Source organism: Saimiri boliviensis, chromosome 4 (genome assembly GCF_048565385.1).
Source record: "Saimiri boliviensis isolate mSaiBol1 chromosome 4, mSaiBol1.pri, whole genome shotgun sequence".
NCBI lineage: Eukaryota > Metazoa > Chordata > Mammalia > Primates > Cebidae > Saimiri > Saimiri boliviensis.
The window spans coordinates 25,337,132-25,352,345 of record NC_133452.1 but is presented as its reverse complement, the minus strand read 5'-3'; the positions used below and the strand labels follow the sequence as shown (position 1 = coordinate 25,352,345).

The window sequence follows — 15,214 nt, the reverse complement described above, 5'->3', positions numbered from 1 at the left end:
TCTTTTGTAGATTATTTTTAGATTTTTTAAATTTTTTTAATTAATTAATTTATTTATTTATTTGAGATGGAGTTTCACTCTTGTTACCCAGGCTGGAGGGCAATGGCACGATCTCGGCTCACCGCAACCTCTACCTCCTGGGTTCAGGCAATTCTCCTGCCTCAGCCTCCTGAGTAGCTGGGATTACAGGCACTTGCCACCATGCCCAGCTAATTTTTTGTATTTTTAGTAGAGACGGGGTTTCGCCATGTTGACCAGGATGGTCTCGATCTCTTGTCCTCGTGATCCACCTGCCTCGGCCTCCCAAAGTGCTGGGATTGTAGGCTTGAGCCACTGCGCCCAGCCTTAGATGATTTTTTAAGTTTCAGGAAAAGTATTTTGGTTATCAGTTATTCGTCTGGAATGTGGATTGCAAATACTCTCTCCTTTAATGTTTCAAATGCTTTGAAAATCTTGACTTACGGTGCTCCCTTTGGAATTCTTAACCGTTTTGGTTTATTAATAGCTTCCGTATTTTGTGTTTTCTGTTAGAGCTACTTCAGTCGTCTGAAGTCATACAAATATTCCATATTTTTAACTGACAATTTTGGTTTTCATATTTAGGTCCTTAATCCACCAAGAATTAATTTTCCTATGATACATGTGATGATTAAATCAGTCCCATCATTTCTTTGCTGCAGTCATGGGTCAACACTTTATTGAACAGTAAATTCTTCCTCATTGATCTGTAATTCAGTCTCTGCCAAGGTCAGAGTTCTCTGTCACTTACACATTGTGACTCTTCTCTGCCATTGGTCTGTTTAAATGTTTCATTATTATTAGCTAGATAATATAATGTAACATTTGGGAGGGCAAATTTCTCTACCAAAAATAAAAATTTGACTGTTTTTTGTCCTTTTCTCTTATACATTAATTTTATAACCAGAAATTTGAATCAATGATTTTTGTTAAGTTACACTCAAACCTGTTGGGATTTTTATTAGGATTGTACTGAATTTACAGATTGGCTATATGTTTTAGAAAATTATTTAAGCCTCATCTAATATGTCATAGCTAAAGTAAGTTTCAGATGGTTTTAATTACTAATTCAACTACTTTTGTATCAAAACCAGTTAGTTTGGCAATGAATATTAAATACATACTTTTTTGTATTTTCCGACTCAGTAATTCTATTTGGGAAATCTATGCTAAGATAGTGATCATAGGCCGGATGCGGTGGCTCAAGCCTGTAATCCCAGCACTTTGGGAGGCCGAGGTGGGCGGATCACAAGGTCAAGAGATGGAGACCATCCTGGCCAACATGGTGAAACCCCGTATCTACTAAAAATACAAAAAATTAGCTGGGTGTGGTGGCATGCGCCTGTAGTCTCAGCTACCCGGGAGGGTGAGGCAGGAGAATTGCTTGAACGCAGGAGGCGGAGGTTGCAGTGAGCCGAGATCGCACCACTGCACTCCAGCCTGGTGCCTGGTGACAGAGTGAGACTCTGTCTCAAAAAAAAAAAAAAAAAACAGATAGTGATCATAAATATGCAAAATACTCTATTCAAAAAGATATTCCTTGCAAGTTTTTTAAAATTAAAATAAAATTATAGCTGCAGTCTAAGTATCAAAGGGTTAAATGAAAGTTAGTGGATACAGGTATAGGTTATTACATAGGTATTCACAATGTGTTTATTAAGAATAAAATATACTCACATTATAAAGTTAAATGAAAAAAATGAAAAATTATGAGTAAGTTAGCTTTATAATTAAAATCATCTTGCCAAAATGAAATAATACTTCTACTTCTCCCATGTTTGTACTTTAGTTTTTCTCAGTATCAATGTTGATTATGTTCTAGAATGTTGCAAACCTGTTTTGTTGGCTTGATAGCTACCAACCACATATGGATATCACAGGTAATATCATAGCCATTTCAGTGTGCAAAAATAACCTCTTAGATTTTTTTTTTAACTTTAACTAAATTTTATTTAACTACATATATATCTGTCACCATGACACCACCATAATCAAAATATCCTGTTGATTGATTTCTGTTTTGCTGCGTTTTTTTATTTCAGCTCATCCTAGTGTCCAAAAGGTGGTGCTAGTATCATCTGCATCAGATACTCCTGTTCAGTCTCATCATACTTCGGAGATTTCAATTCCTGCTGATCTTGATAAAACTATAACAGAACTAGCCGACTGGCTGGTATTAATCGACCAGATGCTGAAGTCCAACATTGTCACTGTCGGGGATGTAGAAGAGATCAATAAGACCGTTTCCCGAATGAAAGTAGGTGCATAGTGTAAAGGCTTGTCATGGAAATGCCACAACCCAGAGACAGACCAGATCTGTTTGAATCCCTTTTTATATCCTAAAAATATGAGAGAATGAGGTTTAAGAAACTCTGTATCTGTCAAACAGCCCTCTAGGGCTAACTACATAGCATAGAGCTTTTCTTGCATTTATACTGTTGTGATATGATCAGGTTTTCTGACTTGAACTAACGACCCATAGCATTTTAAAAATCCGAAACCGATACCATAAAGCTAGGCATGTTAGTATAAATATAAGCTGGTGTTAACATTTTATGCCTGTTATGTGATGTGGGATAATTTCCTAAAGTGCCTTTGCAACTTCTATTACCTAACGAGATTAATTTCTGACTTTAGAAATATCTCCTATAGTTTTATTATTATACTTATATCATCTAATATTAATTTGTAAAATTCTTTCTCCATATTTAGTGTGTGCCAAGTTCTGGGCTGTGAGTTATACAGAGATACTGACAAGAATATACTAAGTAGAAATTGGGAATCTACAATAAAATAATAATAACAGCTATTGCTAGCTTTTATTAAGTGTGTCTTGTGTACTGGGCATTTTTCTAAGTATTTTACATGTTACCTCATTCAGTTGTTTAATAATCTTGTGAGGTAGGTACTGTTTTTATCCCCACATTACAAATAAGCCCAAACTGAGGCAGAGGCACTGAGTGCATATGAGTAGAGAAATTACTGTGGCAAGGCCAGAGTCTCATGAAAGCCTCAGGACGGTACAAGCCACCTGTTGGGGGAGCCAGGATGAGGAAGGGGATCACTTCTCCCGTGGTGGAAAGCAAACTGTGTGGGTTTTGGCAACTGAGATAAAACGACGGCGTTCCTGGCATAGGGAACAGGGTGAACAAAGATGTGGTACAGGAGGCACGAAGGACTTTAGGGTCAACATTTGTGCAATTAAGAAATACTTCACAGCATGAAGTAAGGCAGGAAAGACAGCTAAAGTCCTCGTTGTGAAGGAGCCTGCGGGCTGTGCAAACCCCTTCGAGTATTTAGTCTGTTTGCAGTTGGTAAGCATCTTTCTTCCTATTTCTTTTCCTTTTTAAAATTGTGGCTAGGGACTCGTGATAACAATCATCCGCTTTAATAGAAGACTAGGATGGACTGGAGGCAAGAAATGCTTAAATCAAGGCAAAGAGCCCTTTCTGAAATGACTAAGAGGATGCTATTGCAATTAGCAGAAATAAAGAATAGAAGAAACGGAGTGTGAATGAGAGTTTCAGTGATTTAGTTTCAGACATGTTGCGGTGAGGAGTCCTTATGCCATTTAGAAAGAAGTGATCAGCATTCATTACTATGCGCCCTGGGATTTAGGATTGAAAGTGGTGGGCAATCCATTTAGAGGTAATATTTGACACCAGAAGAGTAGCTGAAATCTACAAAATTAGTGAATTTGTGAAGAGGAAGGACTGGGAAACAATCATCTGCCACTATTTGTATTTTTTGTAAATTGTGTTTTCTAGTCTCTATGACTGTCATTAGTTCTGTACTGAAAACACATGATTTTCCTGATGTTGTTACCATTTCTCCTGTATTTCTCAGCACTGAGAGACACAAACCATCTCCAGCAGCAGTTTTTCATGTCTAAGAGGAATTAATTTATAGTTATTCCTCTTAGCACTTTTCTATGTCACCCCCAGCCCTGTGACATTAGTTCTGTATCTGACACAGAACAGATAAACAAGACGTCAGCAGCAGCAATAACTGCTAATGTTTTTGGGGCTTTTTTTTTTTTTTTTTTTTTTTTTTTTTAGCTTTTGAAGGGATTTTCTTTCTTATGTCCTCAGACTGGATGTAACTGAGCTGGTAGTTTTTTTTTTTTTTTTTTTTTTTCAGTTGATAGGGATTTATTATCAGAGCACAACCGAAAATAGAACATGGCTTTGACCACCTCACGTTGAAACTTGAAGTCAGGAAGATTGTTTGGATACAAAGTAGCTCTCTCTCAGGTTACAGCAGTATCTTCAGGGGCCACTGGATGATCTGGCCATCCTCTTGTTTCTTCAGCAGGCACAACAGATTGATTCCAGCTCCAGCAACCTTGCTTCTGCTGCTGGAGTGACTCAGAAGTCCCGTGTGCCTTTAACCATAACTGCTCCTTCTGATAGAGTAAATCTTTCTCTCTCCATCTCTGTCGGGTTCTGTGCAGCTTTCTCTTTGGCATGGCTGCTACTCAGCATCTCTTGCGTGTATCTGCCAGCTTTGGGCTCCTTCCTTCACTTGTGTCCCATTCTCTGTGATCACTTCACATATGAAGAAGCATCTGAGTGTGTTCCAGTCAGGAACCAAGATAGTCCAGTGCTATTAAGCAGAACTCTTCTGTGGCAGCACCTAGGCGATTCCTGTGCCCATAAACAACAGCCCTGCAATTTTCTGTGATTTGCTCTTTTGTGGCCAGGGTGGTGATGTTGTGTACGTAAAGACTGTCGATGTCTAAGAGCCCTTCAGTCTTCACTATTCTTTTTTGTGGAAACAAAAACACAGAGAGGTAAAGCCCCTTGCCTGGTGACTCAGGTGCTAAATGGAAGAACTGAGATTTGAACCCAGGATCTTCAGCTTTAAATCAGGCACTCATTTTCTGCCATGTTGCTGATGCCTCAGTATGCTGTAGAGGAGGAAAACAACAACCTTGATGTCAACACATCTGTTTTGCTTAGTATTCTTCTCATATGGCTTATTAACCTATCGGAATAATCATTTCTACTTAACAGATTACAAAGGCTGACTTAGAACAGCGCCATCCTCAGCTCGATTGTGTTTTTACATTGGCACAGAATTTGAAAAATAAAGCTTCCAGTTCAGATGTGAGAACCGCAATCACAGAAAAATGTAAGTTTTTAAAAATTATGTATCATCACCCACTTTCCCTGCAAATGGACAGACACACACACACACACACACACACACACACACACACACAGTAATAGTGTTGAATATTACTCTTTATTTATACAGAAACGTAGCTTCCCTTGTTTTTTTATCTTTTGTGAACATTGTTACAATGACCTTATGAATTCCTTAATTTTAACATCATGACTCTTAAGTAATTCCTTACACATTGGGTTTTCTTCTCTTAACTTAGGTCTTTTTTTAGAAGAATAAAAAAAGAGAAAATCACAAGAATGCAAATCCATTCTCTCGTTATATTTTATTTTCTAAAATCAAGTCTTACTATGTCTTTTAACTCACCTCAAAATTCAGTCCATAAATATTTATTGAGCAACTACTATGTGCTTATGTGATGACGTTAATTTGGGGATGCTTTAGTTAAAAATGAGAGAAAACAAAAACATCAACATACAAAACAATAGGAAACAAAGATCCTTGCGTGGGGTTTGCATTCTAGCTCAGAAACATCTGTTAAATCTGTGTGACGTATACATTCCCACTGTGTGTACGTTTCTGCATCTAAATATACGTAGAAAAATAAATAAATAAAATTAAAAATAAATAAATAAATAAAGAGTAACATTCCCACTGTGTATGTCACACAGATTTAACAGCTGCTTCTGAGCTAGAAGTATCTAGCTTCTATGAACCCTTCTCAATGGGAATGTACTACCAATAGCACACAAAGTCTAAATTCTCAAGAATGGTATCTAGGGATTGTCGCAATCTGCTGCCACTATCCCGTCTCTCACTTCAACTCTCAGCCTGGTCTATAATCATTCTGTGCTATACGTATTCCTTAAAACGTCCTGACATTTCCTAGTCCTCTTACCTTTATGCGCATTATTTTTCTCTTGGCCTTTTCTTACCAGGTGAAATTCTACGAAGCAGCTAAAATGTCATCCCCTATGTGACGTCTTTCCTTCCTCTTCTATTTCCTGGTGAATGTTAATTTCTATTTTTTTAGTTCCTTCTATGGCCTTTCCCCCCATAGCTTTATTATAGATCTCACAACTACTTTAATTCTCTCTGCCTTCCATAGATTGTGAGTATCTATCTTTCTGCCCTTGGGCCTTTCACAGTGCCCAATACAAATTAACTACCTAATAATTACTTGTGGCAAAATAGAAACTGGAAGGATAAAGCCTGATCTTTCTCAAGGGAAGAGAGTCAACTACTCTCTCTGTAAAAAGTATGTTTTGATTTCAAAATAATCATGGAAGCAACAAGGTTGTTACAGGAGATACAATAGAAAAGGACTTTTAATGTCTGATACTGTTGGCTAATTTTTACTGAATACACCATTTTCCTTCCTTTCTCTCTCTTTTTATGAATAGATGGATTGTGTTTGTTACGGAACTTTGGAGTGAGTCAGTTTCCCCTCACATCACAGGGGAGCTCCTCTGCTCTAGTGATACCAAGCTATCAACAAAGCCATTTCCATTTGCTTTTTCTATTTGATGTGTTCTTTAAAAATTTTTTTTCCATCACCTCTCTTTTTGTCCAAAACTTTTTTAAAGGTTTTTTTTGTTTTACAAGACTCTCCTCCTAAATATCTTTCCTTTCCCATTTAATGTATACACACGGTTTTCTCTTTATATATTAACATTTTTGTGTGTGTAGAGGTTTGATAGTCTTCATCACTCCTCATTATATGAAAAACCTTTCTCAGGGGTAGTGTGCTGCTACCAATAGTAACCTGTTTTTAGGATTTAACTCACAATGAATAGGATACTTTGCTTATTTTTTATGATAAACCTGTGATATTTGCTCTCGCTTGATGTCTTTGGTTTTATTTGTTTAATGTTAAAGGATTCTATTAGTAATAGAATATGTCGTAAGTATTTTATGTAACTTTTTATGTAACTTTTTAACTGACAAGAGAATATTATGATAGATTTGTCCTCTCTTGCTTTAAGTTTAAAATGTAAGTGATTTATTTAAACAGTTAAGACAGCATAAAACAGATCGTCTCACTGTGCAATTTTTTAAAGAATGATGACATGTAAGTATAACTTAAGGCCTTCTGAACAACCTTAAGTTGGTAGCTTTTTTTTGAGATGGAAATTTGCTCTTGTTGCCCAAGCTGGAGTGCAATGGCGCCATCTTGGCTCTCTGCAACCTCTGTCCCCAGGTTCAAGTGAGTTTCCTGCCTCAGCCTCCGGAGTAGCTGGGATTACAGGTACCCGCCACCATGCCCGGCTAATTTTTGTATTTTTAGTAGAGACAGGGTTTCACCATGTTTGCCAGACTGGTCTTGAACTCCTGACCTCAAGTGATCTGCCCACCTTGGCCTCCCAAAGTGTTGGGATTACAGGTATGAGCCACTGCACCTGGCCAGTTGATAGCTTTTATGGTTTACTATAACCACATATTATCCCAAGAACTTTGCCAGAGTGTTTCATGATAACTCAGCTGGAATGTTATCTTGTAAGTATGTTTTTCATGGGCCTCGTACTTAGCTATAGCCTTTCTGTTTGTCTGACATCCAAAACATCTTTCAGCAATATGGTTTTAACGTTCTACCTACTTATTATCAGCAGGTTCTTGCAGATATGCTGAATTATCGTTTATTAGTACTTCAGTTCAAGATAATGAACTGACTCTGAAATGATTAATAAAAAATTTAAGTTTCCAGCTGGGCATGTTGCTCAAGCCTGTAATCCCAGTACTTTGAGAGGCTGAGGTGGGCGGATCTGAAGGTCCGGAGTTTGAGACCAGCCTGGCCAACATGGTGAAACCCCATTTCTTCTAAAAATACAAAATTAGCTGGGTGTAGTGGCGGCCCGCACATGTAGTCCCAGCTACTCAGGAGACTGAGGCAGGAGAATCGCTTATACCTGAGACAGTGCCACTGCACTCCAGCCTGGGCGATGGAGCGAGACTCTGCCTCAAAAAAAAAAAATAAGTTTCCCTAGATCTCTGTGTCCTTAACACCATGTTAAAAATAGAGAAAGGAGAAGAGGGGAAACAAGAGGAGAAATAGAAAGCGAGAGAAGGTAATGATGAGTGAAAGGACTCTAAGGAAACAATAAAGAGGAAGGACAAGAGCCAGTGTGAAAGCTTTACGATGAAGAGGTGCTGGGTGCACAGTACTTGAGTCTCCTTCACTTTCAGTGTTTCTCTTGAACCTGAACATAGAAAATTCCTTTAGAGAAGTTTCCCGCTACAACAAAATAGATGCAAAAAGTATTCTTACACAGTTCATTTTCTTCTAAAATCGAGACAGCCTTAGAAAAACCTCCTTTGAGGGTAACAAGTGACTGTCTCTCTGTCTTAAAGTTCTGTTATGAAGCACCATTAAAACATACCTTCATCAAACCAGGTCTTTAAATACAAAATTAAATCAAAAATTGTTTTCTTCACAATTTTGTGGCCATATGAGTTTATAATAGTAGATATTTTATTGCAAGTTGTTTTAGAGCACTGAAAATAGAGTTCAAGTTTTCTTTTTTTTTAAATCAAGGATGTTTTCAGAAATATATCAATTTTATAGGATGGCTGATGTGTATTAAAATTCCTTTAAAATGTATTAATACGCTTGACCTTCTTTCTGTTTTCTGTTTATAGACTTATTTATGATACATTTGATCTGGCATTTTTTTCTTTCTCCTGAGAGTTACATGTTGGGATTTTTTTTTTTTTTTAATGCTACCCTCAGTGGAAAAGGTCAAGAACCAGTGGGATGGCACCCAGCATGGTGTGGAGCTAAGACAGCAGCAGCTTGAGGACATGATTATTGACAGTCTTCAGTGGGATGACCATAGGGAGGAGACTGAAGAACTGATGAGAAAATATGAAGCTCGACTTTATATTCTTCAGCAAGCCCGACGGGATCCACTCACCAAACAAATTTCTGATAACCAAGTAAGACTCATCAGATATTTTATGGCAGTATTATTTTGTTGGATATACTTTTTTTTTTTCTATTGTTCACTGTAATAATTCTCCTCCTCCTCTTCCTCCTTCCTCTCCTTCTTCTTTCTTCTTCTTCTTTGACAGTTTTACTCTTGTTCCCCAGGCTGGAGGGCAGTGGTGCAACCTTGCCTCACTGCAACCTCTGCTTTTCAGGTTCAAGCGATTCTCCTGTCTCAGCCTTCCATGTAGCTGGGATGACAGACATGCGCCACTATGCCCGGCTAATTTTGTATTTTTAGTAGACACAGGGTTTTCTCCATGTTGGTCAGGCTTGTCTCAAACTCCCGACCTCAGGTGATCTGCCCACCTTGGCCTCCCAGATTGTTGAGATTACAGGTGTAAGCCACCATGCCAGGACCTGTTCACTGTAATTCTTGACAATAGGACCCTGTCATGGTGTTTTTCTAAGTTCTTAGAGTATATATTGAAATTTATATGAAGAATTTGATCTGGAAGATTTTCTTTTTGAAAAATTTCTGGAGGCATAACAAGTGAAAATGTACATGTCTCCTAGATTTATAGCTCAGTGACTTTCTGCAAGTGAAACACACCCACAAATCAGCATCTAGAAAGAGAACATTTTCAAGATTCCAGAAACCTCTTTTGCTCCTTTCTGTACTGTATTAGTCTGTTCTCATATTGCTATAAATAACCACCTGAGACTGGGTAATTGATGAAGAAAAGAGATTTAATTACACAGTTCTGCAGACTTAACAGGAAGCATGACCGGGAGGTGTCAGGAAACTTAAAATCATGGCAGAAGGCAAAGGGGAAGCAGGCACCTTCTTCACTAGGCAGCAAGACAGAGAGGGATAGAGCAAAGGGGGAAGTGATTGATTTTGATTGATTGATTGATTGATTGGAGACATTGTCTTGCTTTTTCGCTCAAGCTGGAGTTCAGTGGAGCAGTCTCGGCTTATTGCAACCCCCACCTCTTAGGTTCAAGTGATTCTTGCCTTAACCTCCCAAGTAGCTGGGATGACAGGCGTGCACCTCCATACCCAGCTACATTTTGTATTTTTTATAGAGACAGGCTTCCGCCATGTTGCCCAGGCTGATCTCCAATTCCTGAGCTCAAGTAATCTGCTCACTTCAGCGTCCCAAGTGTCACACACCTTTAAACCATCTGATCTCGTGAGAACTCATTCACTATCACAGGAAAAGCAAGGGGGAATATCACCTCCCACCAGACTCCTCCTCCAATTGGACATGAGGCTTAGCTGGGGACACAAATCCAAACCATATTACTTACATATTTATCCTGAAGGTTATTTTTATTAATAAAATATTCTGAGGCTTTCATTTGAGGGCTACTGTAGTGAACAAATCAGTTAAATAAGTTTAGTTACTTTTAATATCTTTTTACCCAAATTCTTTTATCAATTTCATAATAGCAAGTATCTTTTTCTGCCATCAGTTTGATTATAGAGTTGATAATATTGAACAACTATGGTATTTTTAAAAGTGCTTTTAAGATTCTCTGTATAATTATCAAATATTCTTGAATTGGAGATTTTTTGTTGTGAGGATATAGTTTGGTATAACATTTATTTGCCGATAGAAGTGTATATTTGTAAAAAATTTAAGAGACTATATGTAGAAAACAATTGAAAATGTAGAAGTTTGTTTTTATTCTCCACAAATGCAGACTTTCCTTGGTTACAATTTTAACAGCAAATGGCTAGTTACCTGCGTTTCTGGATCATTCTCTGTGTTAGGGATACCTGCTGATGGTTTCCACCAAGTGACTCTCAAGTAATAGTGAAGCCCCTGCCCCTTAACTAGAGAAGTGCAATTAAAAGTGACTTCAGTGTTTCAGTCATCATATGAGAACATTCTTTTCTAATCAGCAGCATGGTTCTTTTCTTCTGAAACTTTAGGGTGATTTTAAAAATCTTCCCAACTTCTACAGAGAGCATTATATTAAACGTTTCAGTTGTCGTTTAGATTTCATGGTGAGAGTCTTGATCTGGAGACTCTCAGAGGCTGAAAAAATGTGTTAAAGAACCAGGGCCAGTGCAGAAATTCCGCATCAGTTTGGGTATTTAGGCAAACTCTCAGTAAACCTTGGGTGAAAGTTTGATCCATTCAAGATTACATTTATCTTTGTAAACACACCCTGTGATCCAGGGGCAAAACAAAAAAGACGTCCAAGTTGTTGATCTTTCACGTTTCTCCCAGGCATGTATGCAGGAACTCTCTCTGTATTTAGTCCTTTATAACGCATATCCCTGTAAGGATCCGAAGTACAGCAGAAGGAATGAAAAACACAAATGGTTGGAGGAAGGAAAATATTTCAAAAAGAAGAAGATAATAGTCTTGTAATATTATCGTCTATGTACCTGACCACTCTCTTAGACATGTTTCTTTTTACTTCTACTAATTTTGGTTTAAGCTTACATATAAGAAAGAGTTTGTCCCCAGTCGTTCATCTTGTGATATCTGTATCTAAAACATGTCAAAATCTGCTGGACGTACCATTGTTTTGATTATGCTAATTACTGAGTGACCAAGTCTAACCAATAGACCTGCACTTGCACCTCAGATACTGCTTCAAGAACTGGGTCCTGGCGATGGTGTCATCATGGCATTCGATAATGTCCTGCAGAAACTGCTGGAAGACTATGGGAGTGATGACACGAGGAATGTGAAAGAAACCACAGAGTACTTAAAGACATCGTGGATCAATCTCAAACAAAGGTGAGTCTGAGGCCCTGGCAGGTGAATGTATATCGTCAGGCTGAGAATTTGGTTGCTTTGGTTTTCTCAGGAAAACCTGCCAAACAAGTGGCTACTACAAGTACATTTGATTATTATGGTTTTTTTTTTTTTTTTTAAATACTGTGACATGCTGAGTTAGTATTATCATATTTTGTACAGAATATATGTTTATATAATATGTATTAGGATTTTTACAATGGAGTTTTTTTTTTTTTTAATAAGTCTAAACCTTGCCAAATGATTACGTGTTCAATTGTCTTACGCTCTCAGTATTACCTAGAATACACTTTGCAGTGCTCTGATGGTGAAGAGGGCAGGTGTTTACAGATGCTTCAGGGTAAGAGTATCCCTAATGGTAATTGTAATAGTGTGCTATTCGGTTGCGGCTTCCTAAGTTGAGGACCAGACACACGAGGATCCAACACTAGACACCTGAAATAATCTATGTGCATTTAAGATTTCAGTTAATTTACTATCTTTTCTCCCATTACTTTGTCTAATCAGAGTATTTGGAACAGTCCAAAATAGAATATGTGTTTGCAAGATAATTTTCTGTCACTCGAACACCTAGAATTTGAGAAGCTATAAACAGTGATTAGCATCTCTTTAAGATTGTGTATTTATATTCATCATTAGTAGAAAAAGGTGTTTACTTCCTGCATATAGTAGTGGGAGTGCCTGTGTCTAAGTGAAATTGCACACATCTTTATCTATTAAAATGCAACTGTCTGAAAACTAATTTCATATCAAAACACATCTATTTTGCCATGAATAAAATGGGGTATTAGAGACTTTTATATTCCTGTTAATAAAGTATGGCCAAGCATTTAATAACATTTTGACATGGAGAAGTTTTATACATTTCCAGAATGTTATTTTTAGTTAGAATCTCGAAAGTTCTGAAAACTCAAAGAAGAGAATTATGGGGGCAGAATGTGAAGTTGAATGTGTCGTTAGATAGACCTAGGATACTGGAGAAGATAAGATTGGGTTAGCAAATACAAAACTTAGCATGTGGTCAAAGCAGAATAGCTATGATATTGGTCATTCTAGCATTTTACTACAACTTTTCTCTTTTATTGTAATAGATTATTTGGATATAGTAAGGATATCATAACTAAGGTGGGGAAGAAGGTGAATTCAAATTAACTTCAACCTTAAGAGATACAGTCCTTAAATATACTTTATCTTTGTGTTTCCAGAGTTCCATGTATGAGAGTTAGGACTTTGTTTTTGCTGTAAACAATACCAGAAAAATCGATTCCTTAGGAATGTGTGGCCTGCTTTATTTAGCACCTCCAATTCTTTCTTTTTTACTTTTACTTTGTAAATATTTTAAGACAGCCTACAGCAGTAGTTGGATTAGATGGAAGAGGCAATTAAAAATGAATTATATTGCAAGGTGATTTTTCATTTATCATAGCTAAGGCAACCATGCTGTTCCAGTTTCTTTGTAGTTACAAGTGGTTGTCCTTGTTCTGTTTTCTCTCTGCATTTGGGGTGGGGGTGGGGGGGAATTAAGTAATTATATTAATATTTAGACATGATTTAGATATAGTGTTATCTATAAAGCAGGGAAAACAGAACAAAACTGGCTCACGGGATCCCTTCATGAATGACAACTAGGGCTTCTGTATGTAAAGAGAGTTTTCCCTCTTAAACACAGTGATATTTGCAATGTTTAACTGTTTTAAATGAACTTCTTTGTAGAATGCATTAATCTTTCTTCACCTTCTTAAAGTTTGTGAATGTATATTTAACTTTTTTTTTGAATTCTTGGTTTTACTGTTGCAAAGATAGAATTAAGGAACTTGAACGGATTTACAGTTCTTCTGAACCAGTGTTTCTCAACCTGTTTTTACATTATCACTTCCCTAAGGAGCCTTTGCAGACCCATCACCCCCATGAAATTTTAATACCATGATATACTGTGTACTGTATGGTTATATTTTATACATAAAAAGAGTACATTTTTTTCACCCTCCTTCTGAAAAGAAATAACCAAATAACCTCTGTTGAGAATACATGGTCTAATTTAATGTTCTCAGGCTCAGAGAAGTTAAATGACATGTTCAAAGTCATGGAGCACAGTCAGGATGACATTTCTGTATACTAAATGGTAATGCTCTTCATGCTCTGAGTTCTGAAGAATTGGCAGTAAATTCATTCAGGCTGCTATACCGTGTGAGATTTCACCTTTGTTTTGTGCATGTAAATTTTGAGTATCGTCTCATTATCAGGCACTGTACTAAGCTCTTCATACACATCCTTTCATTAAATCTTCACCGCAGCCACAGGAGAGAGGTGTCATTTTTATCAGCCCTGTGTTGATGAATAAACTGAAGTACAGAGAAGTTAAGGAACGACTCAAGACCACACAGCTTATAATGGCAGTCCTGGGATTGGAATTCAAGCTTGACTGGCAAGTCAGGCTCTTATCGTCTCTAAAAACAGTTCCATTTTTCTTTGAATCAGATTGTCAGCCGTTGCTGACATTCTTGGTGCCTGCTTTGTGTACCACCTCTCAATTCTATCTGTAATTCCGTTTACTGATTCTTATCTGTGTTGAGTTTAGAAGCCAGATCGGATGAAAGATACAGGGGCTTTTTTTAATGAATAATGTAATGCACTCCAATACGTGGCCATCACACCCCCTCTAATGGCTACTGAGAGGCCTTTTTAACACTGCTGCCCTCTTATCTTCTAACCTATTTTGTCTGTACGTCATTGTCAGCCAAATTTTGGAGGAGTGAAGGGTTGTTATACTTGCACATGGAATACTGTTAGTGCAGCATAACGTGTGAAGTTTAATATCAGCTTTCAAAGGAAATGTTTTGTATGAATTGCAGTTAGTCTAAATAATATGGCTGTTCACAATTTTAGGTCCACAATCTCTTCTCTGCAATGCCAAAATCTAAAAACAGCTCAGATAACAGAAAGCTTTGAATTACCATGCGGCTATTTATTAAAGTATTTATTTATTCTGGTTAGTGTGAATAGCCTTGTTCCTTGCTGCAGAAATATTAATGTGTTTGATTGCTTCCCCAGACCCTGCTCAGGGGTGGTAGTTAATATAGTTACTTTCATATTAGTTTTCTAATGTACAAGGAAATCTTAATTTGAAACACAACTGAGTCCTGATTTTTTTTGATTCTTTGAGCAGCAAGCTGTTTCTGATGTTTCTAGCTAATCTGTGTATTCTGACCACTACTATTTTTTTACTTACAACTTTTTTTCCTTCCATCTCTTAATGCTAATTAACAAATTTTCCAGTGCCGGTTGAGATAGTGATTGTTGAAAGGTTTTTATAGTACAGTTAGTGTGGATACCTGATTTGGGTCTGAAAGGCTATTTTACCTGTATA

General features: G+C 37.3%; 1 protein-coding gene across 12 annotated transcripts in view; it reads left to right on the top strand.

The window, feature by feature from the left end:
* UTRN (utrophin) overlaps positions 1-15,214 on the top strand; it is a 589,012-nt gene that overhangs the window by 275,935 nt on the left and 297,863 nt on the right. For all 12 annotated transcript variants that reach the window (XM_074397323.1, XM_074397322.1, XM_074397326.1 and 9 more), the window contains 4 exons: positions 2,061-2,275; positions 5,034-5,151; positions 8,873-9,078; positions 11,675-11,829. In XM_074397323.1, coding sequence (XP_074253424.1) covers positions 2,061-2,275; positions 5,034-5,151; positions 8,873-9,078; positions 11,675-11,829 — 694 coding nt within the window. The remainder of the gene's footprint in view (positions 1-2,060; positions 2,276-5,033; positions 5,152-8,872; positions 9,079-11,674; positions 11,830-15,214) is intronic.